The sequence below is a fragment of the Acanthochromis polyacanthus genome, chromosome 18, assembly GCF_021347895.1.
Source record: "Acanthochromis polyacanthus isolate Apoly-LR-REF ecotype Palm Island chromosome 18, KAUST_Apoly_ChrSc, whole genome shotgun sequence".
Lineage (NCBI taxonomy): Eukaryota > Metazoa > Chordata > Actinopteri > Pomacentridae > Acanthochromis > Acanthochromis polyacanthus.
This window is the reverse complement of record NC_067130.1, coordinates 34,330,126-34,350,154: the sequence shown is the minus strand read 5'-3', so window position 1 is coordinate 34,350,154 and position 20,029 is coordinate 34,330,126. Positions and strand designations below refer to the sequence as shown.

Genomic DNA, 20,029 nt, shown 5'->3' with positions numbered 1-20,029 from the left:
GTGTTGATGTTACCCCAAACTACCCCACAGATGCTAATGTTACCCCAAACTGCCTCACAGTTGGTAATGTTACCCCAAACTGCCCCACAGATGTTCATGTTTCCCCAAACTGCCCCACAGTTGGTAATGTTACCCCAAACTGCCCCACGGGTAGTAATGTTACCCCAAACTGCCCCACATGTGCTAATGTTACCCCAAACTGCCCCACAGGTGCTAATGTTACCCCAAACTGCCCCACAGGTCCTAATGTTACCCCAAACTGCCCCACATGTGCTAATGTTACCCCAAACTGCCCCACAGGTTCTAATGTTACCCCAAACTGCCCCACAGGTCCTAATGCTACCCCAAACTGCCCCACAGGTTCTAATGTTACCTCAAACTGCCCCACAGGTGCTAATTTTACCCCAAACTGCCCCACAGGTCCTAATGATACCCCAAACTGCCCCACAGATGCTGATGTTTCCCCAAACTGCCCCACAGTTGGTAATGTTACCCCAAACTGCCCCACATGTGCTAATGTTACCCCCAAACTGCCCCACAGGTGCTAATGTTAGCCCAAACTGCCCCACAGGTCCTAATGTTACCCCAAACTGCCCCACATGTGCTAATGTTACCCCAAACTGCCCCACAGGTTCTAATGTTACCCCAAACTGCCCCACAGGTCCTAATGTTACCCCAAACTGCCCCACAGGTTCTAATGTTACCTCACACTGCCCCACAGGTGCTAATTTTACCCCAAACTGCCCCACAGGTGCTAATGTTACCCCAAACTAACCCACAGATCCTAATGTTACCCCAAACTGCCCCATAGGTTCTAATGTTACCCCAAACTGCCCCACAGGTGCTAATGTTACCTCAAACTGCACCACAGGTGCTAATGTTACCCCAAACTGCCCCACAGGTCCTATTGTTACCCCCAAACTGCCCCACAGGTCCTAATGTTACCCCAAACTGCCCCGTAGGTGCTAATGTTACCCCAAACTGCCCCACAGGTCCTAATGTTACCCCAAGCTGCCCCACAGGTCCTAATATTACCCCCAAACTACCCCACAGGTCCTAATGTTACCCCAAACTAACCCACAGATCCTAATGTTACCCCAAACTGCCCCATAGGTTCTAATGTTACCCCAAACTGCCCCACAGGTGCTAATGTTACCCCAAACTGCCCCACAGGTCCTATTGTTACCCCCAAACTACCCCACAGGTGTTGATGTTACCCCAAACTACCCCACAGATGCTAATGTTACCCCAAACTGCCTCACAGTTGGTAATGTTACCCCAAACTGCCCCACAGATGCTCATGTTTCCCCAAACTGCCCCACAGTTGGTAATGTTACCCCAAACTGCCCCACGGGTAGTAATGTTACCCCAAACTGCCCCGTAGGTGCTAATGTTACCCCAAACTGCCCCACATGTGCTAATGTTACCCCAAACTGCCCCACAGGTGCTAATGTTAGCCCAAACTGCCCCACAGGTCCTAATGTTACCCCAAACTGCCCCACATGTGCTAATGTTACCCCAAACTGCCCCACAGGTTCTAATGTTCCCCCAAACTGCCCCACAGGTCCTAATGTTACCTCAAACTGCCCCACAGGTTCTAATGTTCCCCCAAACTGCCCCACAGGTTCTAATGTTACCTCAAACTGCCCCACAGGTGCTAATTTTACCCCAAACTGCCCCACAGATCCTAATGTTACCCCAAACTAACCCACAGATCCTAATGTTACCCCAAACTGCCCCATAGGTTCTAATGTTACCCCAAACTGCCCCACAGGTGCTAATGTTACCTCAAACTGCACCACAGGTGCTAATGTTACCCCAAACTGCCCCACAGGTCCTATTGTTACCCCCAAACTGCCCCACAGGTCCTAATGTTACCCCAAACTGCCCCGTAGGTGCTAATGTTACCCCAAACTGCCCCACAGGTCCTAATGTTACCCCAAGCTGCCCCACAGGTCCTAATATTACCCCCAAACTACCCCACAGGTCCTAATGTTACCCCAAACTGCCCCACAGGTCCTAATGTTACTCCAAACTGCCCCATAGGTTCTAATGTTACCCCAAACTGCCCCACAGGTCCTAATGTTACCCCAAACTGCCCCACAGGTTCTAATGTTACCCAAACTGCCCCACAGGTCCTAATGTTACCCCAAACTAACCCACAGGTCCTAATGTTACCCCAAATTGCCCCATAGGTTATAATGTTACCCCAAACTGCCCCACAGGTCCTAATGTTACCCCAAACTGCCCCACAGGTGCTAATGTTACCTCAAACTGCACCACAGGTGCTAATGTTACCCCAAACTGCCCCACAGGTCCTATTGTTACCCCCAAACTACCCCACAGGTGCTGATGTTACCCCAAACTACCCCACAGATGCTAATGTTACCCCAAACTGCCCCACAGTTGGTAATGTTACCCCAAACTGCCCCATGGGTGGTAATGTTACCCCAAACTGCCCCACGGGTGGTAATGTTACCCCAAACTGCCCCATGGGTGGTAATGTTACCCCAAACCGCCCCACAGGTCCTAATGTTACCCCAAACTGCCCCACAGGTCCTAATGTTACCCCAAACTGGCCCACAGGTCCTAATGTTACCCCAAACTGCCCCACAGGTCCTAATGTTACCCCAAACTGGCCCACAGGTCCTAATGTTACCCCAAACTGCCCCACAGTTGGTAATGTTACCCCAAACTGCCCCATACTTGCTAATATTACCCCCAAACTGCCCCATAAGTGCTAATATTACCCCCAAACTGCCCCATAGGTGCTAATGTTACTCCAAACTGCCCCACGGGTGGTAATGTTACCCCAAACTGCCCCACAGGTCCTAATGTTACCCCAAACTGCCCCACGGGTGGTAATGTTACCCCAAACTGCCCCACGGGTGGTAATGTTACCCCAAACTGCCCCACAGGTCCTAATGTTGCCCCAAACTGGCCCACAGGTCCTAATGTTACCCCAAACTGCCCCACAGTTGGTAATGTTACCCCAAACTGCCCCATACTTGCTAATATTACCCCCAAACTGCCCCACAGGTGCTAATATTACCCCCAAACTGCCCCATAGGTGCTAATGTTACTCCAAACTGCCCCACGGGTGGTAATGTTACCCCAAACTGCCCCACAGGTCCTAATGTTACCCCAAACTGCCCCGTAGGTCCTAATGTTACCCCAAACTGCCCCACAGGTCCTAATGTTACCCCAAGCTGCCCCACAGGTCCAAATATTACCCCCAAACTACCCCACAGGTCCTAATGTTACCCCAAACTGCCCCACAGGTCCTAATATTACCCCAAACTGCCCCACAGGTCCTAATGTTACCCCAAGCTGCCCCACAGGTCCTAATATTACCCCCAAACTACCCCACAGGTCCTAATGTTACCCCAAACTGCCCCACAGGTCCTAATATTACCCCCAAACTACCCCACAGGTGCGAATATTACCCCAAACTACCCCACAGGTCCTAATATTACCCCAAACTGCCCCACAGGTCCTAATGTTGCCCCAAACTGGCCCACAGGTCCTAATGTTACCCCAAACTGCCCCACAGTTGGTAATGTTACCCCAAACTGCCCCATACTTGCTAATATTACCCCCAAACTGCCCCATAGGTGCTAATATTACCCCCAAACTGCCCCATAGGTGCTAATGTTACTCCAAACTGCCCCACGGGTGGTAATGTTACCCCAAACTGCCCCACAGGTCCTAATGTTACCCCAAACTGCCCCGTAGGTCCTAATGTTACCCCAAACTGCCCCACAGGTCCTAATGTTACCCCAAGCTGCCCCACAGGTCCTAATATTACCCCCAAACTACCCCACAGGTCCTAATGTTACCCCAAACTGCCCCACAGGTCCTAATATTACCCCAAACTGCCCCACAGGTCCTAATGTTACCCCAAACTACCCCACAGGTCCTAATGTTACCCCAAACTGCCCCACAGGTCCTAATATTACCCCCAAACTACCCCACAGGTGCGAATATTACCCCAAACTACCCCACAGGTCCTAATATTACCCCAAACTGCCCCACAGGTCCTAATATTATCCCAAACTGCCCCACAGGTTCTAACATTACCCCAAACTACCCCACAGGTCCTAATGTTACTTCAAACTACCCCACAGGTCCTAATGTTACTTCAAACTGCCCCACAGGTCCTAATGTTACCCCAAACTGCCCCACAGGTCCTAATGTTACCCCAAACTACCCCACAGGTCCTAATATTACCCCAAACTGCCCCACAGGTGCAGGTGTTCCCTCAACCAGCTGCTTGTGAACCAATCCTTCTGCAGTGTTTTCTGTCAATGGGACCAGCAGCTCAGAGAAACTGGTTTCCTCCTCAGGTACAGGATGTGTTGAACACACTGAAGTCTCTGGAAGTTTCTCTCCACCTCTGTTAACCTGCTGACTGAACACATTCTCATTTATTCCATCTGTCATTCCACCACACTTATTTCAGGGGCTTGAATCCAAGAACAGACAGCAGCTCATTGATCAGCTTTATTTATTGATCAGTTTACAGTGTGATTGATCTCAGTATGAACTCTTGGTCCACATGCAGAAACAGAGGGAAAAGCCACAGCTCCTTTCACCAGCAGATAAATGTGTTTCATAAATGATCATCAGAAGGAGGTGAAGCTGATTCATGTTAGTCTGGAGCTGATTCAGGTCATCACATTTCACAATCACTACCTTTATTCCTTTATTATCTTTATAAGTGGAGTTACAAGGAGCTTTAACATCATTAAAGTCTACAGAACATTAAAAACAATCAAAGAAGACAAACATCAGAAAGACTAAAATATTCCACATCTTCCCGTCTGTGTAGGAGGCTTTAAAGCTTTTGGTCCTGAGACCCTGATGGAGCTTTTTAACAGTCAGGAGGAGCTCAAACAGTGAAAACATTTCTATTTTCTGATCAACTGATTACATGAGAGTTAAAACAAGCTGTGGTTTATAATCATTAGTTTCCTCCATCTTCATGGTAAATGTCCAGCTGCTGCTCTGTCTGTCTGCTCAGCCTGATGTCTTTCATATCATCCATTCTTTCACAGCTTTCCCAGCTGTTTTTAGTATATCCCACACAGACTGCACTGCTCCTTTGTTTCCTTCATCCTGGCATTTTTTCATCTTCTCCAGCTCCTGGACCTTCACTCTGTCTCCTTTCTCCTTCATCTTCTCAATCAGGAAGTCCAGGTGGACGGAGGTGGAACCTGAATGAGCTTTCAGAGCGATCTGGTTCAGGTTGACAACATGTCGGTAGGCCTCCTCCAGGACTCGAGTTTTATCTGCTTTCAGCTGATTCATTTCTGTTTTCAGATCTTCCAAAATACTCAACTTCTCCTCACTTTTTGCCTGATTCTCTTCATATTTCTGTTTCATTTCTGCTTCAGTCTTCATCACTTTTCTTGTCTTGGTCACATAGATCCACTCTTGTTTCACATGATTGTGTACAGGACACTTCCCGGTACATGAAGTACAGCGGCCATCTTTCATGATGTTACATTCTTGAGGACTTGGTGCCATTGTACATCCAGGATAGTGACAGTTCTCTTCACAGACATTACAGGTGACAGCTCCTTCAAAAAAATGTAACCCCCACATCCCACCTTTGATAGGTAGTTTATCTTTGTAGGTCTCATCAACTTCCACAGTGAACTCCTTGTTCTTCTTCATCTCCTCTTTATGTTTCTTCAGAGCTTCTTCAACCTGTTTGATTTCTGTCTGTTTTCCTTCAATAAACTTGATTCTCTCTTCCAGGTTTTGGATGCAGGCTGTCAGTCTGTCTCGTTCCTTCAACACTTCAACTGTTTTATCCAGCTTCTGAGGTCCAGTTTCTTCCAGGAAGGTCATGAACTCACTCATTCCTCCATCTGTTGTTCTCCATGCATTCTGTAACCCACCCTTTTCTTTCTTTGTTCTCTGTTTGTCCAGGCAGTTATTAAACAGGAAGAAAACAGGGTCATTGTCCTCATCTCTGGCACATTTGATATTTGCAGCTTCAAGAGCCCTAAGAGCATTTTCTGGATATGTTCCATCTGAGTGTGTGATGAGAGCTACGATGTTTTTCTCTATGCCTTTTCCAAACAGAGACATCACTGAATCAAAGATGTACTTCAGTCGGTCACTCAGTCGATTTTCACTGGACTTCATCACCAGACCCACTGCATTAACTTCATGAACTCCATCATCTGATTGAAACCAGACCAACAACTTTTGAATGACCATGAGGTCACGTTCAACTCCTCTGGTGTCTCCAAATCCAGGAGTATCGATGATGGTCAGAGAGTAGGGCAGAGTTTCATCTTTAAAATCAAAAACCTGGTATACGATCACATCTGATGTCTGACTTTCTGTCTGACTTCTCTTCTCGTCCTCTACGATCTGAAACCAGACCTCATCCTCCCACTCCACTCCCATGGTGTGGTTGACCAGAGCATTGATCAGAGTAGATTTTCCTGTTCCTGTTTCTCCTACAAGTAAGATGGTTTTATTTACCTTGTTCACATTTCTTTCTCCAACAGTCAGTTTTGTCAGATTTTCATAAGTCTTTTTCTTTGGTTTCAGCTGGTAGATAGAAGGAGATCCTGAATGCAGCAGACGACTTTTGGAGATGATGTCCTTGTATTGAGATGAGACGTTGTTGAACCTGCAGAGAAAAGTAGAGAACCTGTTTAATACTCAAATAAAGTTGTATGTACAAAGTTTTATTGTTCTGTAGTTCTATCATTACCATTTACATCTTTACTATCTGAGTTCCAGAATCTTTAATGATCCAGTCAGAACCTCACTCACTTCCTCTGGTCTCTTCTGGGTTTTTCTGTCTAATCATCAGCAGCCTTCTGCTCAGTCATCTCTGATTTACTGAAACTTTTATGATCATAAACTATGGACATTTAAAATGATAACAGTGAAATGTTGGTTTGTCATTTAAAAGTCTGTCCTTCAATCCACTGTCAGCAGGTTTTTCTCTTACATTAAAATCTGAGTCTGTTTGAACAACCACATCAGAGGAATTATTAAAGATTTTTTAAAAAATGAAAGTTTCACTGTTATTTCTGATAACATCATTGATTTAAAATCACTAATATTTCCAATATTGGAGCAAATTCCTTGAAAGTTCTCAACTATTTCATGTTCAAAGTATTCTGTATGTTTAGTTTTGTGACCTGCAGCTACATGTGGTTCAGAGATCAACAGTTCAGCTTTTATTTCAGGTTTTTACATCTGGATCTTAGAAGATATCATTATTTGTATCCAAACAGCACATTTTAGTTGATAAAAGTATTGGACCAGACTTAAAACAGATCATAGTGAACAAGACTTAATATTTAGTTTCAGTAACAGCATCAATCCTGTGACCCTCTGACATCTCCAAACTTTAGTGTTCTTCTTCTGTGATGGTTTTCCATCTTTCTTCCTCCAGTCTCCTCTCCAGCAGCTAAAATGCAGCTCTGTAGGGTTGAAGATGGACTTGGTCGGTCTAAAACCTTCCACTTCCTGTTCCTGATGAACTCCTTTGCTGTTCTGGGTCATTATCTGGATCTCTAATCTGTTTGGTTTCATCTTTCTTTAAACTGGCAGACTAAATGTTTCTGTAGACCTCTGGGTTTATTCTGCTCCTGCCATCATGTGTTCCATCATCAGTGAAGATCATGATTCCATTCCAGAAGAACCATGCAGCCCAATGACCTTACCTCCACTGTTCCACAGATGAGCTTGTATGTTTGGATCATGAGCAGATCCTTTGTTTCTCCAAACTTCAGCCTTTCCATCACTTTGGTAAATATTCATCTTTGTCTCTTTTTTGTTTGTCTGTTCATTTATTTATTTCACGATTTTATTTACATTCATATTATATGTTGTTTTTTAAGTTGTGAAAAATGAACTCCCAAAAAGCTTGCGCTTACAGACAGGGGTCCATGTCCACCCTTCCACCAGTTAACGGTCTCTGTGAAATGAGGAACAGCTTATCAACACCAAAGTGCACCCATAAACCTAAATTACATAACACAAAATTAAATATATTACATACACATATTCATATGCACATATACATAAAATATAAAAGCATACATGAAGACAGCGTGTCCTGCTTTTCAGTTAGATGTAACAAACACAATGTTTATAATAATAAGACTTTTGATGTGAATCCTAAGCAAAGTAAACACTTATTCATCTCTTTCTTTTTCTTTTTCTTGTTTTTTCCTTTTTTTATTTATTTAGTATTCATTTAGATATATATCTCCCCAATAGTTGATTTTTGAGTTTCCTTTTAAATATCGACAATGTAGAGGATTGTGTTAGATTGTTGTCCAACTCATTCCATATTTGTGGACCATTGTAACATATACTGTATTTAGTACAGGTCATTGTTCTATCCTTACCATGTAAAAGGTGTTTATTTCTGGTTTCGTATGGGTGAGAGGATGAGTGAATGGGAATGAGTTTACATAAATCAGAGTTCAATCCATACACAACATTATACATTGTACAAGCATAAAATGTTGTCCCAGAAGTTTTGAAGCTCATCTCTGGACTTTTTGGTTAATTCCAGCCTGTTCTTCCTGCTAATGAGTGGTTGGATCTTCTGGTGGAGCTTCTGTACTTTAGTTCATGAAGTCATCCGTCAATAGTAGGCTGTGATTCTTCACTCCTGCCCTCTGGAGGTTGTTTTAAGTTCTTTCTTTACAGTTCTCACCATGTTTCTGTCATCAGCTGCTGCTGTTTTCCTTTTTCCATCCGTTATTATCTGTTAGTCCACCAGTGGTCCAGACTATAAGCCGTATCACTGCCGAAGTCTAATCATTTGGTCCTTGTGTCATTTCTGACCGACCCTGAAAACTTCATTTAAATCCCTGAGTCTGTTTTTGAGTGATGTTGGTAACAGAGGAAGGATTCACACACGCTGATCGTCACATAACTCCACCGTGTTCTTTGGTGGAATAATTAATTTAATTTACCTTCATTCTTTCTGTCAGGGCTCCCTCCTCACCCTCATCCCTCCCTCCTGCCATCTAAAAAACCAGCCCGGTTCATGGTCCACATTGCCCCGGTTCTTCAGCGCCTTGGACCCTTCTCCTTTCGACATTCTCCTCTTTCCGGCTCCTCGTCCTCTGCCTTCGTCAGCTGCCAGGGATCCCCCTACCACCCACTGTCACACGCTGTTTGTAGGAAAAAGCTAAACTGAAAATATTTTTGTTTTGTTTGTCACAGGCTAGCATAATTTACTTAAATGTAATAAAAGTACTGTTAGTAGTTTGCAGTGGTTTTTAGTAAATGCAGCACTGCTTTTGCACCACCAGGAGGCACTCGAGTTATTAAGACACTGCTAAGTGGAACGAGCAAGACAGTGTGTTGTGAGCCGTTAGAGAAATGAACAGTGTGAACGTGACCTGTAAACAAACTTGTTTCCTTTGGAAAAAGGATGATAAATACACTGGGGACCACCAAGCTGCCTCTTCGCCTCTTCTTTGATGACAAGTGTAACAAAATTTGGTAGCAGAGGATGGTTCAGCTGTGCTAAAGAAGACGGTGAGTGTGCGAAGCAACCAAGGAAGAGTTAGCATGACGGAGCTAGAGCAGCTACAGGACAAACTAAGTGAGGCTTTGATGCTGCTACAGCCAGAACAGCTATACGAAGTATGCTTGCACGCAAAGATAAACGTGTCCAAGCTGTCCAGAAAGTACACGCTGATAAGATTGATAAGCCAGGAGGTTGAAAGTGAAGAAGAGGATGTAGCCCGTGCGCATCTGCTAAAGCTAATCACGTGTGCTACTGAAGCTAAGCAAGGCGATCAGACACAGAAGATGGAGGTTGCTAGCACCAGTCAAGATGCAGGGGCACTAGCAAGTTTACAAGAGCAATATGCGGCCCTGCAAGAAAGTTTTCTGGAGTCAACAAAAAAGCTTGAAGAGGAAATGGCAAAGCTTACCACAAAAGTGATAAATCAGTCACAAAGCTCCCCTCCTCAGACACAGCCTATTGTCACCCCAGCTTCCCCACTACCAGAAGTGACTATTAAACGAGAGTTTAGGATAAATGGTCAAACTGGAGAAAGAGGCCAAAAAGATATGTTGTCCTACTCTAACCTAGTTCACCAGATTGATATGAGCCTGAAGAAAAATCATAGTGAGGCAGAGATAATTGAGGCTGTTGTCAGAGCAGTGAGTCCTGGATTGAGTTTACGTGATATGCTGGAAATAAAGTCAGATTGGACTCTGTCACAGCTACGCACGATCTTGCGAGGACATTACAAAGAGGACAGTTCCACCGATTTATACAATCGCCTGATAAATCTCACACAAGACAGTAACGAGTCACCCCAGAACTTCCTATTTCGTGCCATTGAGTTAAAAGAAAGACTTTTAGTGGCATCCAGAGAGCCTGGCATGAAGAACAGTACAGCACTGATCTTATTCAGAGGAAGTTCCTGAGAGCTGTGGAAACAGGACTGATAAGTGCAGATGTAAAGTACCAACTCAAGCGTTATCTGGAGGATCTGGCAGTCACAGATGAGCTCCTGATAACAAAAACAAATGCAGCAGCCAGTCTTGAGTGGGAAAGACACCAAAAATTTAAGAAGCACTTTAAAGAACCTGAAGTCCGAGAACTTCGAGTGGAAACCCAGCCAGGCAAAGGAGCCACAGTGGGAAGTGTGGACAGTGAGGAACGCCCTCCCCCTGCAGCAAAAAGTAAAACTACTAAATCCCAAAACACAGCTTCTCGCACTGAATCTGAACTCCTGGACATGGTCACACAACTCAAGGGGGAAATGGAGGAGATAAGGAAGGCCATACGTGAATCTCCTAGGGCCCCCTTCTCCCAAAGAATGAGCAGAAAACGGGGCTGTAAGAGCTGTCAGTCCACCAACAACGGAGATCAGTGCGACCACCGTTTTAAATATCGGACAAGTGGTCACATGTCCAGAGAGTGTCGGACAGGGAAAAGACCTGGTATAAAGACCGGATGGGTGGACATGGCTGCCAGTACTATCGCAACTACCCCCACACCAGCCAATTCGCAGGATCTGTACAAGCTGGTCACTGACAGTATTCAGAAGTTGGAAGCAAGGCTAGCAGCTAAAGCAGAGGTGCCCCGGGATAAAGAAACCATCAGTGTAAGTCTACTGTCCCCTAATTGCAGATCACAGTTGTTGAATTTGATTGGTAAAAAGTATGTAATAACCTGCTCTCTCAATGATGTGGAAACAAAAGCTTTGTGGGACACGGGGTCACAGGTCTGCTTGATGAATGACAATTGGAGACAGGAACACATGCCACACTCTACAGTCAGAGACCTGGTTGAGCTGGTGGGTCCAAGTATTTTGGATGGAAGGGCAGTAAACCAGACACCAATTCCATTCTCAGGGTGGGTGGAGGTTACCTTCAAGCTGCCTTCAGATAATGGCCAAAAGATAGAGCTCCTGATTCCTGTGTTAGTGGCAAATGAAGATAGCGTGGCTGAACAACCTATCATTGGGTTTAATGTGATAGAGCATGTCCTTAAAAAGGGCATTAAATCTCCTTGTGCCATCAGTGAAGCAGTCAGCGCAGCCTTCTCATTTGATTGTAAGAAAACCGAGATTTTTCTGAAAGTGATGCAGAGTGAGGATAGGCTGGAGGAAGGCATGGTTAAAGTGTGTAATGAGTTAGTCACCATTCCTGCTGGTCAAACTAAGATAGTGAAGTGCTGTGTCAGAGCAGGCACACTGACAGACACACAAGATGTAATGTTTGAGCCAAGTCAGTACACACAACTACCTGAAGGTTTGCAGATGCAGAGTGGAGTTGTACAGTTACAGAAAGGAAGTCGGTCTATGTTCAAGCTACCTGTCGCAAACTGTACTACTCATGATATCCAACTGTCAGCAAAGACAATTTTGGGACAAACACAGAGAGTTAAGACTATCTATTCTGCTGACACTGAGCATACTACTGTAAACCAGGTGGTCGCAGACCAAGTTATGAGCAAAGTAGAACAAAATACCGGAACAGACCGTGCTGTTAATGACCCGATGGACATTGGGGACCCCCCAGTTCCACTTGAGCACCTCTCTCCCACACAACAAGAAAAAGTAAAGCAGCTGCTTAGGGAGGAGAGGCAAGCATTTTCCCATGATGAGTATGATGTAGGGACAATCCCTTCGTTGCAGTTAAAAATAAGACTGAATGATCCCACTCCTGTCAAGAAGACTTACATCTCAGTCCCAAGACCACTTCATAAAGAAGTGAAAGAATACTTAGAAGACTTGTTGAACAGGGGCTGGATAACCAAATCTAAGTCACCATACTCTAGTCCGATAGTCTGTGTGTGGAAAAAAAGGAGGACTACGTCTGCACTGTGATTTTAGAGAGCTGAATAAAAAGTCAATACCCGACAGACACCCAATCCCCCGCATACAGGACATGCTGAACAGTCTGAAGAGAAGTGCCTGGTTTTCAGTCCTCGAAAAAGGGAAGGCATATCACCAGGGCTTCCTGGAAGAGTCGAGCTGCCCACTTACTGCATTTATCACGCCGTGGGGCCTCTTTGAATGGGTAAGAATTCCCTTTGGCTTGTCGTCAGCGCCAGCAGCATTCCAAAGGTCTATGGAGGAATGCCTATGGGGGTTGAGGGATGATATTTGTCTGCCTTACCTCGATGATAACCTTGTTCATTCACAGACTTTCGAAGAGCATTTGCGTGACCTGAGAAGCATTCTGCACCGCTATAAGAGCCATGGCGTGAAGCTGACTTCCCGCAAATGTGAGTTATTCAAGCAGCAGGTACGTTTTCTGGGCAAACTAGTCACAAAACAAGGCTACACCATGGATCCTGCGGACATTGCTCCTGTGTAAGCCCTGAAACAGCAGCAACTTCCCACTGTCAGAGAGCTACGAAAACTGCTAGGCTTTATCTCATACTACCGCAGTTACATTCCAAACTTCTCCCGTATGGCGAAGCCTCTTTATGACCTCCTTGCTAACGACCATACAGACAAAGTAAAGCAAAATTCACAAAGACATGTGAAAAAGAAAGGAAGTAGTGTAGGCCAACTGCCCTCATCCCACACAATCCAGTGGCACCCTGACCATCAGGCAGTACTGTGTCAGCTCATTGGCTTTCTCTCAGAGCCCCCAGTGCTAGGCTATCCAAACTTTGAAGAGCCCTTCATTTTGCACTGTGATACTTCTCAAGAGGGGCTTGGGGCGGTGCTATACGAACGGCAACAAGGCAAACTAGTAGTGATTGCCTATGGCTCCAGGACACTCTCTAATCCAGAGAAGAACTGCCATCTTCATTCAGGGAAGCTGGAGTTCCTTGCCCTGAAGTGGGCCATATGTGAGAGATTTCAGGATGATCTTTATTACTCTCCACCATTCACGGTCTACACGGACAATAATCCCCTTACATACGTGCTTACTACTGCAAAGTTAAATGCAACCCCACAGAGGTGGGTAGCAGAACTGGCTGACTTTCAGTTTGTGATTAAGTACAGCCCTGAGAAAGCCAATAGGGATGCAGACGGCCTTTCACGTATGCCCTTAGACATGGAACAGTACATGAGCAACTGCACACAAAATGTGGATCCTGATGTCATGCACTGTGTGGCTGAAGCAGTCACCATCAAGTCACAAGAAAATGAGCCATGGTACTGCCCCGTCACCATTTCCACCCTCATCAGTGAAGCAAATCAAGAAGTCAGCTCTATAGCTGAAATACCAAAGACTGTGCTAAAGAGAGCAGAAGAGGAAGATGCTGTGATTGGTGAGGTGTTGCGTTATGTGGTGTCGAAACAATGGCCAAAAGGTGGAAAACAGCTCAACAGTAGGCAGCTCTCTTCAGCCTGAAACACAAGCTGTACATAGGGGATGACGGACTGCTGTACAGACATACAGCATCCTATGACCAGCTCCTCCTGCCCCAAAAGTTTCACAAGTTAGTGTACAAAGAGCTCCACAAAAACATGGCCCGTTTAGGGGTGGAGAGGGTGATGAACATGATAAGAGAGCGCTTTTACTGGGCTCATATGCATAGACGTTGAGCACTACATCACCAGAGTTTGCAGCGGTTTGAAAAATAAGCGTCCCAACAGGCCAACAACTGCACCTCTGACTAACATTGTTACCACCTATCCATTTGAACTAGTGTCCATTGATTTCCTGCACTTGGAGAGAAGCAAAGGAGGATATGAGTATATCCTAGTTGTAATGGACCACTTCACTCGCTTCGCCCAGGCTTATCCCTGCCACAACAAAGTTGCTTACACTGCTGCAGAGAAGATATTTCGGGACTTTGCACTCAAATTTGGTTTCCCAACACGTCTCCACCATGACCAGGGCAAAGAGTTTCAAAATAAACTGTTTCCAAAGCTACAGGAGTACAGTGGTGTGCAGGGGTCCAGAACAATGCCCTACCACCCCCAAGGCAATGGGCAGGTGGAACGATTCAACCGTACACTGTTAGCAATGCTCAGAAATTTGCCTGAAGCAGCCAAGGCAGACTGGGCATCATCTTATTCCTACCACTGCACGCGCAGTGACGCAACGGGATATGCGCCTTACTTTCTGTTGTTTGGTCGTAGTCCAAAACTGCCCATCGACTTTGTCATGCCCTCTTGCTGCGGCAAACTGATTAATTACTTTCACGACGAGCGTTTGCGCTGAGGACGCAGCCGGCAGTAATTACTGATCAGCGCTGTATAAAACAGAACTCGAGACGTTGCTCCGCGCTGCAGCATTGGACTACTCTCCCCGTTTCTGAACGCTCTCCTCTGTCAGTCATCCTGCTTGGACTCTGTCTGTTCCGTTCGGACTATGCTCTGCTATGCGTCTCCCACTTACCGGATGTTTGTGTCTGCTTCATCTATAATTACCTCTGCTCCGTTTGCACCCAATCCTCCGTCTGCTTCTCAGTCTCTGCCCCCCTCCGACTCCGTCTCCCGAAGGCTGGACTTTTTGTGAGTTAGTTTTGATTTATGTTTAGTTTTCCCTCGGCCCTCGGGTCCGCCCTTGGTTCTGTTTTTTCTTATTTAATTCTCACCACGGCCGATTGGTTCGTCGCTTTTAGTTTAGTTTTCATTACCTTTTCTGTTTATTCCTGTGCTTCTGCATTTTGCGTGTTTATTTTAGTTTAATCAATTAAACCTTGTTTTCTTCAAAACACCTGCCTGTCTGTCTGCTGCATGGGTTCACACCTGTCCCGTTCGTGACAGACAATGTTTGGCCTAACAACAAAAGAACAGAGCTCCTCTCACCAGGAATATGCTGAAAAGTGGAGAGCCAAGATGACTGAAGCTTACAGATTGGCCTCTAAAGCAGCAAACAAAGAAGGACTGAGAGGTAAAACTCTCTATGACAAAAGGGTGCATAGTGCTGAGTTACTTCCTGGATCTAGAGTACTTGTCTGAAATTTGACAGAGAAAGGTGGGCCAGGAAAGCTAAGATCATTCTGGGAAGATAAAGTGTATGTGGTGACTCAAAAGAAATACCCAGACATTCCAGTGTATGAAATCAAACGGGAAAGAGGCAAAGGACGCATTCGCATCATGCATAGAAATCTGTTGTTACCATGTGACTTTTTCATTGTGGAAACCATAGAGCCTCCCTTGAAAGAAACAAGAAACAGAAAAGTGACTCAAAAACAAAGGCACATGGACACACAACATGGCACAGCCGATGAGGAAGGAGATAGCTGGAGCTCTGTAATTGGACTGCAAGCTAAAAGAAACCCAAGCCACAGTCTGCTGAGAGCTGAGACCTCTGAATTCTACCCCAACAATGACACTCAGGAGGGTGAGAACCAAGACACAGGTGACGACACACCAGAGCAGTTGGCACCAGAGGCCGATGAGACAGTGGTACCCGATCCAGCTGAGGCGGACCAGGACCAAGGTGATCTGTCATCTGAGCCCAGTTCCAGTGACCAGGAGGGTCCAGTTCACACCCCTCATAAAAAGTATCCTTTCAGAATGAGATAGCAGAGAGTGATATTTACTTATGATAGGTTAGGCCACCCTAGCACTTCACGTTTAAGAGAATAAGTAATAGTATTTTATGACTAGAAGTCATTATTGTTCAGAGATAAGGGAATTAAATGTAAATGAGTTGTTTGTATTGAGCTCATTGCCCTTACAAAGTTAAATATTTTCTATTTAGTGTTGTTATGAAAACAATCAGAAGATAAAATGGTTTTCAGTGTACTATTTGGATGGAGTGGTTGATGGTTATCGTGCACAAAGACCTCTTCTGCAGATGTATTGCATGAACGGGAGATACATGCTTTACTATGGACTATTACCAATTTTGCATCTTTATGGACTTATAAACTGACTCCTACATAGTAATATCCTGCTTACGTGTGATGCATTTGCACCAGATGTGAACTGTTGAAAATTAAGTGCTTATGGATTGTGATTTTGTAGAATGTCAGGTCGACATTACATTTTTGAGGGGAGAGTGTAGGAAAAAGCTAAATTGAAAATGTTTTTGTTTTGTTTGTCACATGCTAGCATAATTTACTGAAATGTAATGAAAATACTGTTAGTTTGCAGTGGTTTTTAGTAAATGCAGCACTGCTTTTGTGCCACCAGGAGGCGCTCGAGTTATTAAGACACTGCTAAGTGGAACGAGCAAGACAGGGTTGTGAGCCGGTAGAGAAATGAACAGTGTGAACGTGACCTGTAAACAAACTTGCTTCCCTTGGAAAAAGGACGATAAATACACTGGGCTTTGTAATTCATTAATCACAGTAATCGTACTTTTGTCAAACAGCAGTATTTGACAGAAACAATTATTTTAAAAAATTTAAAATGGGACATATAGAAAAAGTAATTTTGATGATTTAAAGCCTGGATTTAATTTTAAATTAAACCAAATTAACGTGTTAAAGTACACACATATATATATATATATATATATATATGTATCAGTGTCCTCCAGTCCCTTCTTGCAGACTGCTTTGTTTTCAGCTACAGACTGGATCTAAAGATGGATGCAGCCACAGAGACATCACTGGTTGGTTTCTGTTCTACTGCTGTCAGACCATTTACAGTCAGTTTACAATCAAGTTAAATTCATCTGAATGATTTCTCTGTAGCTCCTGTGAGCAGTGTTGCCATTTCAGAGACTTTGTCGCTGGATTTAGACATTTTTCACACTTATTTAGAGACTTTATTTCCAAAAGCACCTCATGACAAATATAAGAACTTTGTGTAAAAATCTTGGCTGCAGATTGGGCCCATGACTGAAAACAGAACATTTCTGTGGTTGTTTGTTCCCAGATGGAGGCTGTGCACAGAGTCAGTAAAAATAAAGACTTGGTATTTTCTCACTTCTCTGAGGACGGTTTGACATGAAATCTCTGAATTGTCAGCTCAGTGGTTGTTTTTAACTCCTGTGTTTGTGGTCAGACCACGTTCTAAAATCAGGACTTCAGATGAAGCTGCTGCTGGTTAACATGGATGAGTTCCACTGTTCCATCCTGGTTCTAACCCTGACAGCAGAAACATCTGGACATGAGAACAGCTGGACTGTACTTCAGCTGTATTCATCAGAGGGCTGTTACTCACGTTGCCATGCTGTGATCTGATGCTCAGGGATCCTCACTGTGAAGATGATGATGTTCTTGGTGGCTGCTCTTCAGTCTCTGAATGACATTAAAACAGAAATAATTCACCTTAAACAGCTCCACTGGTCTGAGGTGTAGAAGTCTGTAAATAGCAATCAGATGTAAAAGAGACAAATACTGAGTGTTAAAGTCCAACTCCTCTGTGGTCAGTATTTGACATCATTTACTAAATGTAAGCTGTGAAATTCAGCTCAGTTTGATGTGAACAGAATGAATTCACATGAGGTCAGAATCCTCCAATATGATGTCATGGACACAAAGATTGTCTCTGACAGCACTCAGTGGAGAAGCAGTTTAACAGTTCAGGTTTGAGGTCTGCCAGCAGCTCAGCAAGGCTAAACGTAGCATTAGCTCATTAGCATGAGCAGAATCCAGCTGAGGCTGATGGAACACAGTTAGATCTGCAGGGATTCACTCACAAACCAAAGCACACCTTCATCAGTAACACACATTAAACTCTGCTGGACATTTGATTGGTTTCTGTTCAAACTGTCTGTGATCAGATCAGTCATGTAACGTCCAGAGGAGGCAGCAGGACTTGGTTAAACTCTGGTCCTGATGGTGTTTTAAAGAGCAGTGAAGGAGGCTGGAACAAGCATCTCTGAGCAGAGAGGATGCTGAGATTCACTTGTAGTCTCTTCCAGTTGGTCCGTCTTTGGAGGAATCCAGTGATGCTGATGTTTAACTGACGGCAAAAACCTGGAGATGAAGATCCAGAGTTTAAAGAGGAGCTGAACTTCATCCTGGTCATTATTTGGTGGACTTCAGTGGAACTGTGAGGTTGGTCAGTGAAGTGTGAGGAAATACAGGAAGTAGGAACCCCAGTGACAGATGTTCAGAGTCCAACACGGATCAAAGGCGTGTTGAGTAGACCTGCATCATGTGAACATCTGGAAGTCTCTCTAGTTTCAGCAAACTTTAGTCACTTAATCAGATTTTACATGTTCTTTGTATTTGGAGACTACACCTGTGGTCATGTTAGCTGTGCAGCGTTGCCATGGTTACAGGTGTTCTTCTCATCAGTAGTGAGGTTCATGGAAAAGGCTTCTTCACAGCAGACTGATGGTGGATTTATTCTTCTCCAGAAACACAGACCACAGACTGTATAGAAGTTTATCTGCCCCACCAGATGCAGATCACAGCTGTAATCCTGTCATTATCTGATATTTAAAGCAGCTTTGTTCCCCTTCATCCCTTCACTACAACAAACAACAACCAGCACAATGAAATGTAAAGTTCTGAAGTTTGGATCATGAAGCAGCTCTGCTAGTTGTTCCCCTGGATTTTACACTTTAATGACAGTTCCTGTCTCCCTGCAAACGTTCCACCAAAACATCCAACCACACTGAAACTTCATCTTGTTCTCAGCTCCACCTAAGATGATGGTTCTGGTTTATAGAAACCCTAACAGGACAGAGTGTTTTCCTCTTCAGCAGAATGAAGATGATCTGCAGCAGAACATGCTGTCCTGCAGAATGGTCTGACAGTGAATGAGGGATGAGAGTTGACCTCGTTAAACGTCCACATGGGGTTCTATCTGCTGCAGATGCATCATGAGTGGAACAATCAGTCATACTGAGTGTTTCCACCTTCATCCTGCAGAGTCCTGATGACTGATTCAGACAGAATAAAACTAAAGAACCCATCCTGCAGGCTTCCTGGATCACTGTTCTCCTTTAGAACCTCTTTCAGCTGAATGACTCCAACATTACAGCTGAGCACTGTGGAGTTTAGAGCAGTTTCAGAGTCTGATGGAGGATAATGAGCTGTGTTTTCATCATCAGGCTGTTTGTTCCTTCTTTTCTTTCTCCCTCAGTGTTCAGAGCTGTTGTCTGTAATACCTCTATTGCATAAAAAACTATTTAAGCACCAAACTGTAACTCTGAATGTCCACTTTATACTTCAGGCGAAGCTGTCTTAGTGAAAATGTCTGAAGAATCTTAGTAAGATGGTGGTGTGTGCACGCAGCAGCTTGGAGTTCCTGGCTTTTTATGTATTTTCGTGTCTTTGTTTTGTTTGTACAGTTACCTGTAGCAGCAATAGTGTACAGCAGGGCTGAGCTGTTAGAGATAGGAGAAAATGCACACCACTGAACATTTCCAAAGCTGGATTTTATTCCATCAGAGATTCAGCGGACCGCCAAGGTTTCCACCATCACCCCTCTGAAGCCAAAGAGACGGAGGAGACACCATAAACAAAAGAGGGGTAAGAGGGGCGGCCTGCGAGCTAGGCTACAAGCTAACCCACACAGAGCGGCTCTTCCCAGTCTCATCCTCACAAACACCAGGTAGCTCACCAGAAGAATAGATGAGATGAAACTGAGGATCATCTCTGAAAAGACAGCTGTGTGGTGACTGTTTACAATATTGACAACAACATCCCAGACAGACAGGACTGCAGCGTCGAAGAAACGCA

At 44.7% G+C, this 20,029-nt stretch overlaps 2 protein-coding genes across 5 annotated transcripts in view; both read right to left on the bottom strand.

Annotated features, from left to right (window-relative positions):
* The window catches only part of LOC110946179 (septin-5-like), a 200,908-nt gene that overhangs the window by 39,149 nt on the left and 141,730 nt on the right, over positions 1-20,029 (bottom strand). For 2 of the 4 annotated variants that reach the window (XM_051938410.1, XM_051938409.1), the window contains one exon: positions 4,491-4,695. The exons of the other annotated variants lie outside the window; for them this stretch is intronic. The gene's annotated coding sequence lies outside the window, so the exon portion shown is untranslated. Of the gene's footprint in view, positions 1-4,490; positions 4,696-20,029 lie in introns of those variants that run through there. 4 annotated transcript variants of the gene reach the window in all.
* LOC127530945 (septin-5-like) lies at positions 4,491-9,094 on the bottom strand. The gene is made up of 2 exons (XM_051938936.1): positions 9,030-9,094; positions 4,491-6,652 (listed from the first exon to the last, which is right to left on the bottom strand). Exons 1-2 carry the CDS (start codon positions 9,092-9,094, stop codon positions 5,035-5,037), a joined length of 1,683 nt encoding a protein of 560 aa, XP_051794896.1. The 3' UTR covers positions 4,491-5,034.

What these genes read in the sequence shown, in the direction of transcription:
- LOC127530945 (XM_051938936.1), bottom strand. Translation starts at nt 9,094, where the DNA reads ATGTCGAAAGGAGAAGGGTCCAAGGCGCTGAAGAACCGGGGCAATGTG. An exon ending in GTGGACCATGAACCGGGCTG is followed by an intron (nt 6,653 to 9,029) that starts GTTTTTTAGATG and finishes TTTTCTCTGCAG; the next exon opens with GTTCAACAACGTCTCATCTC.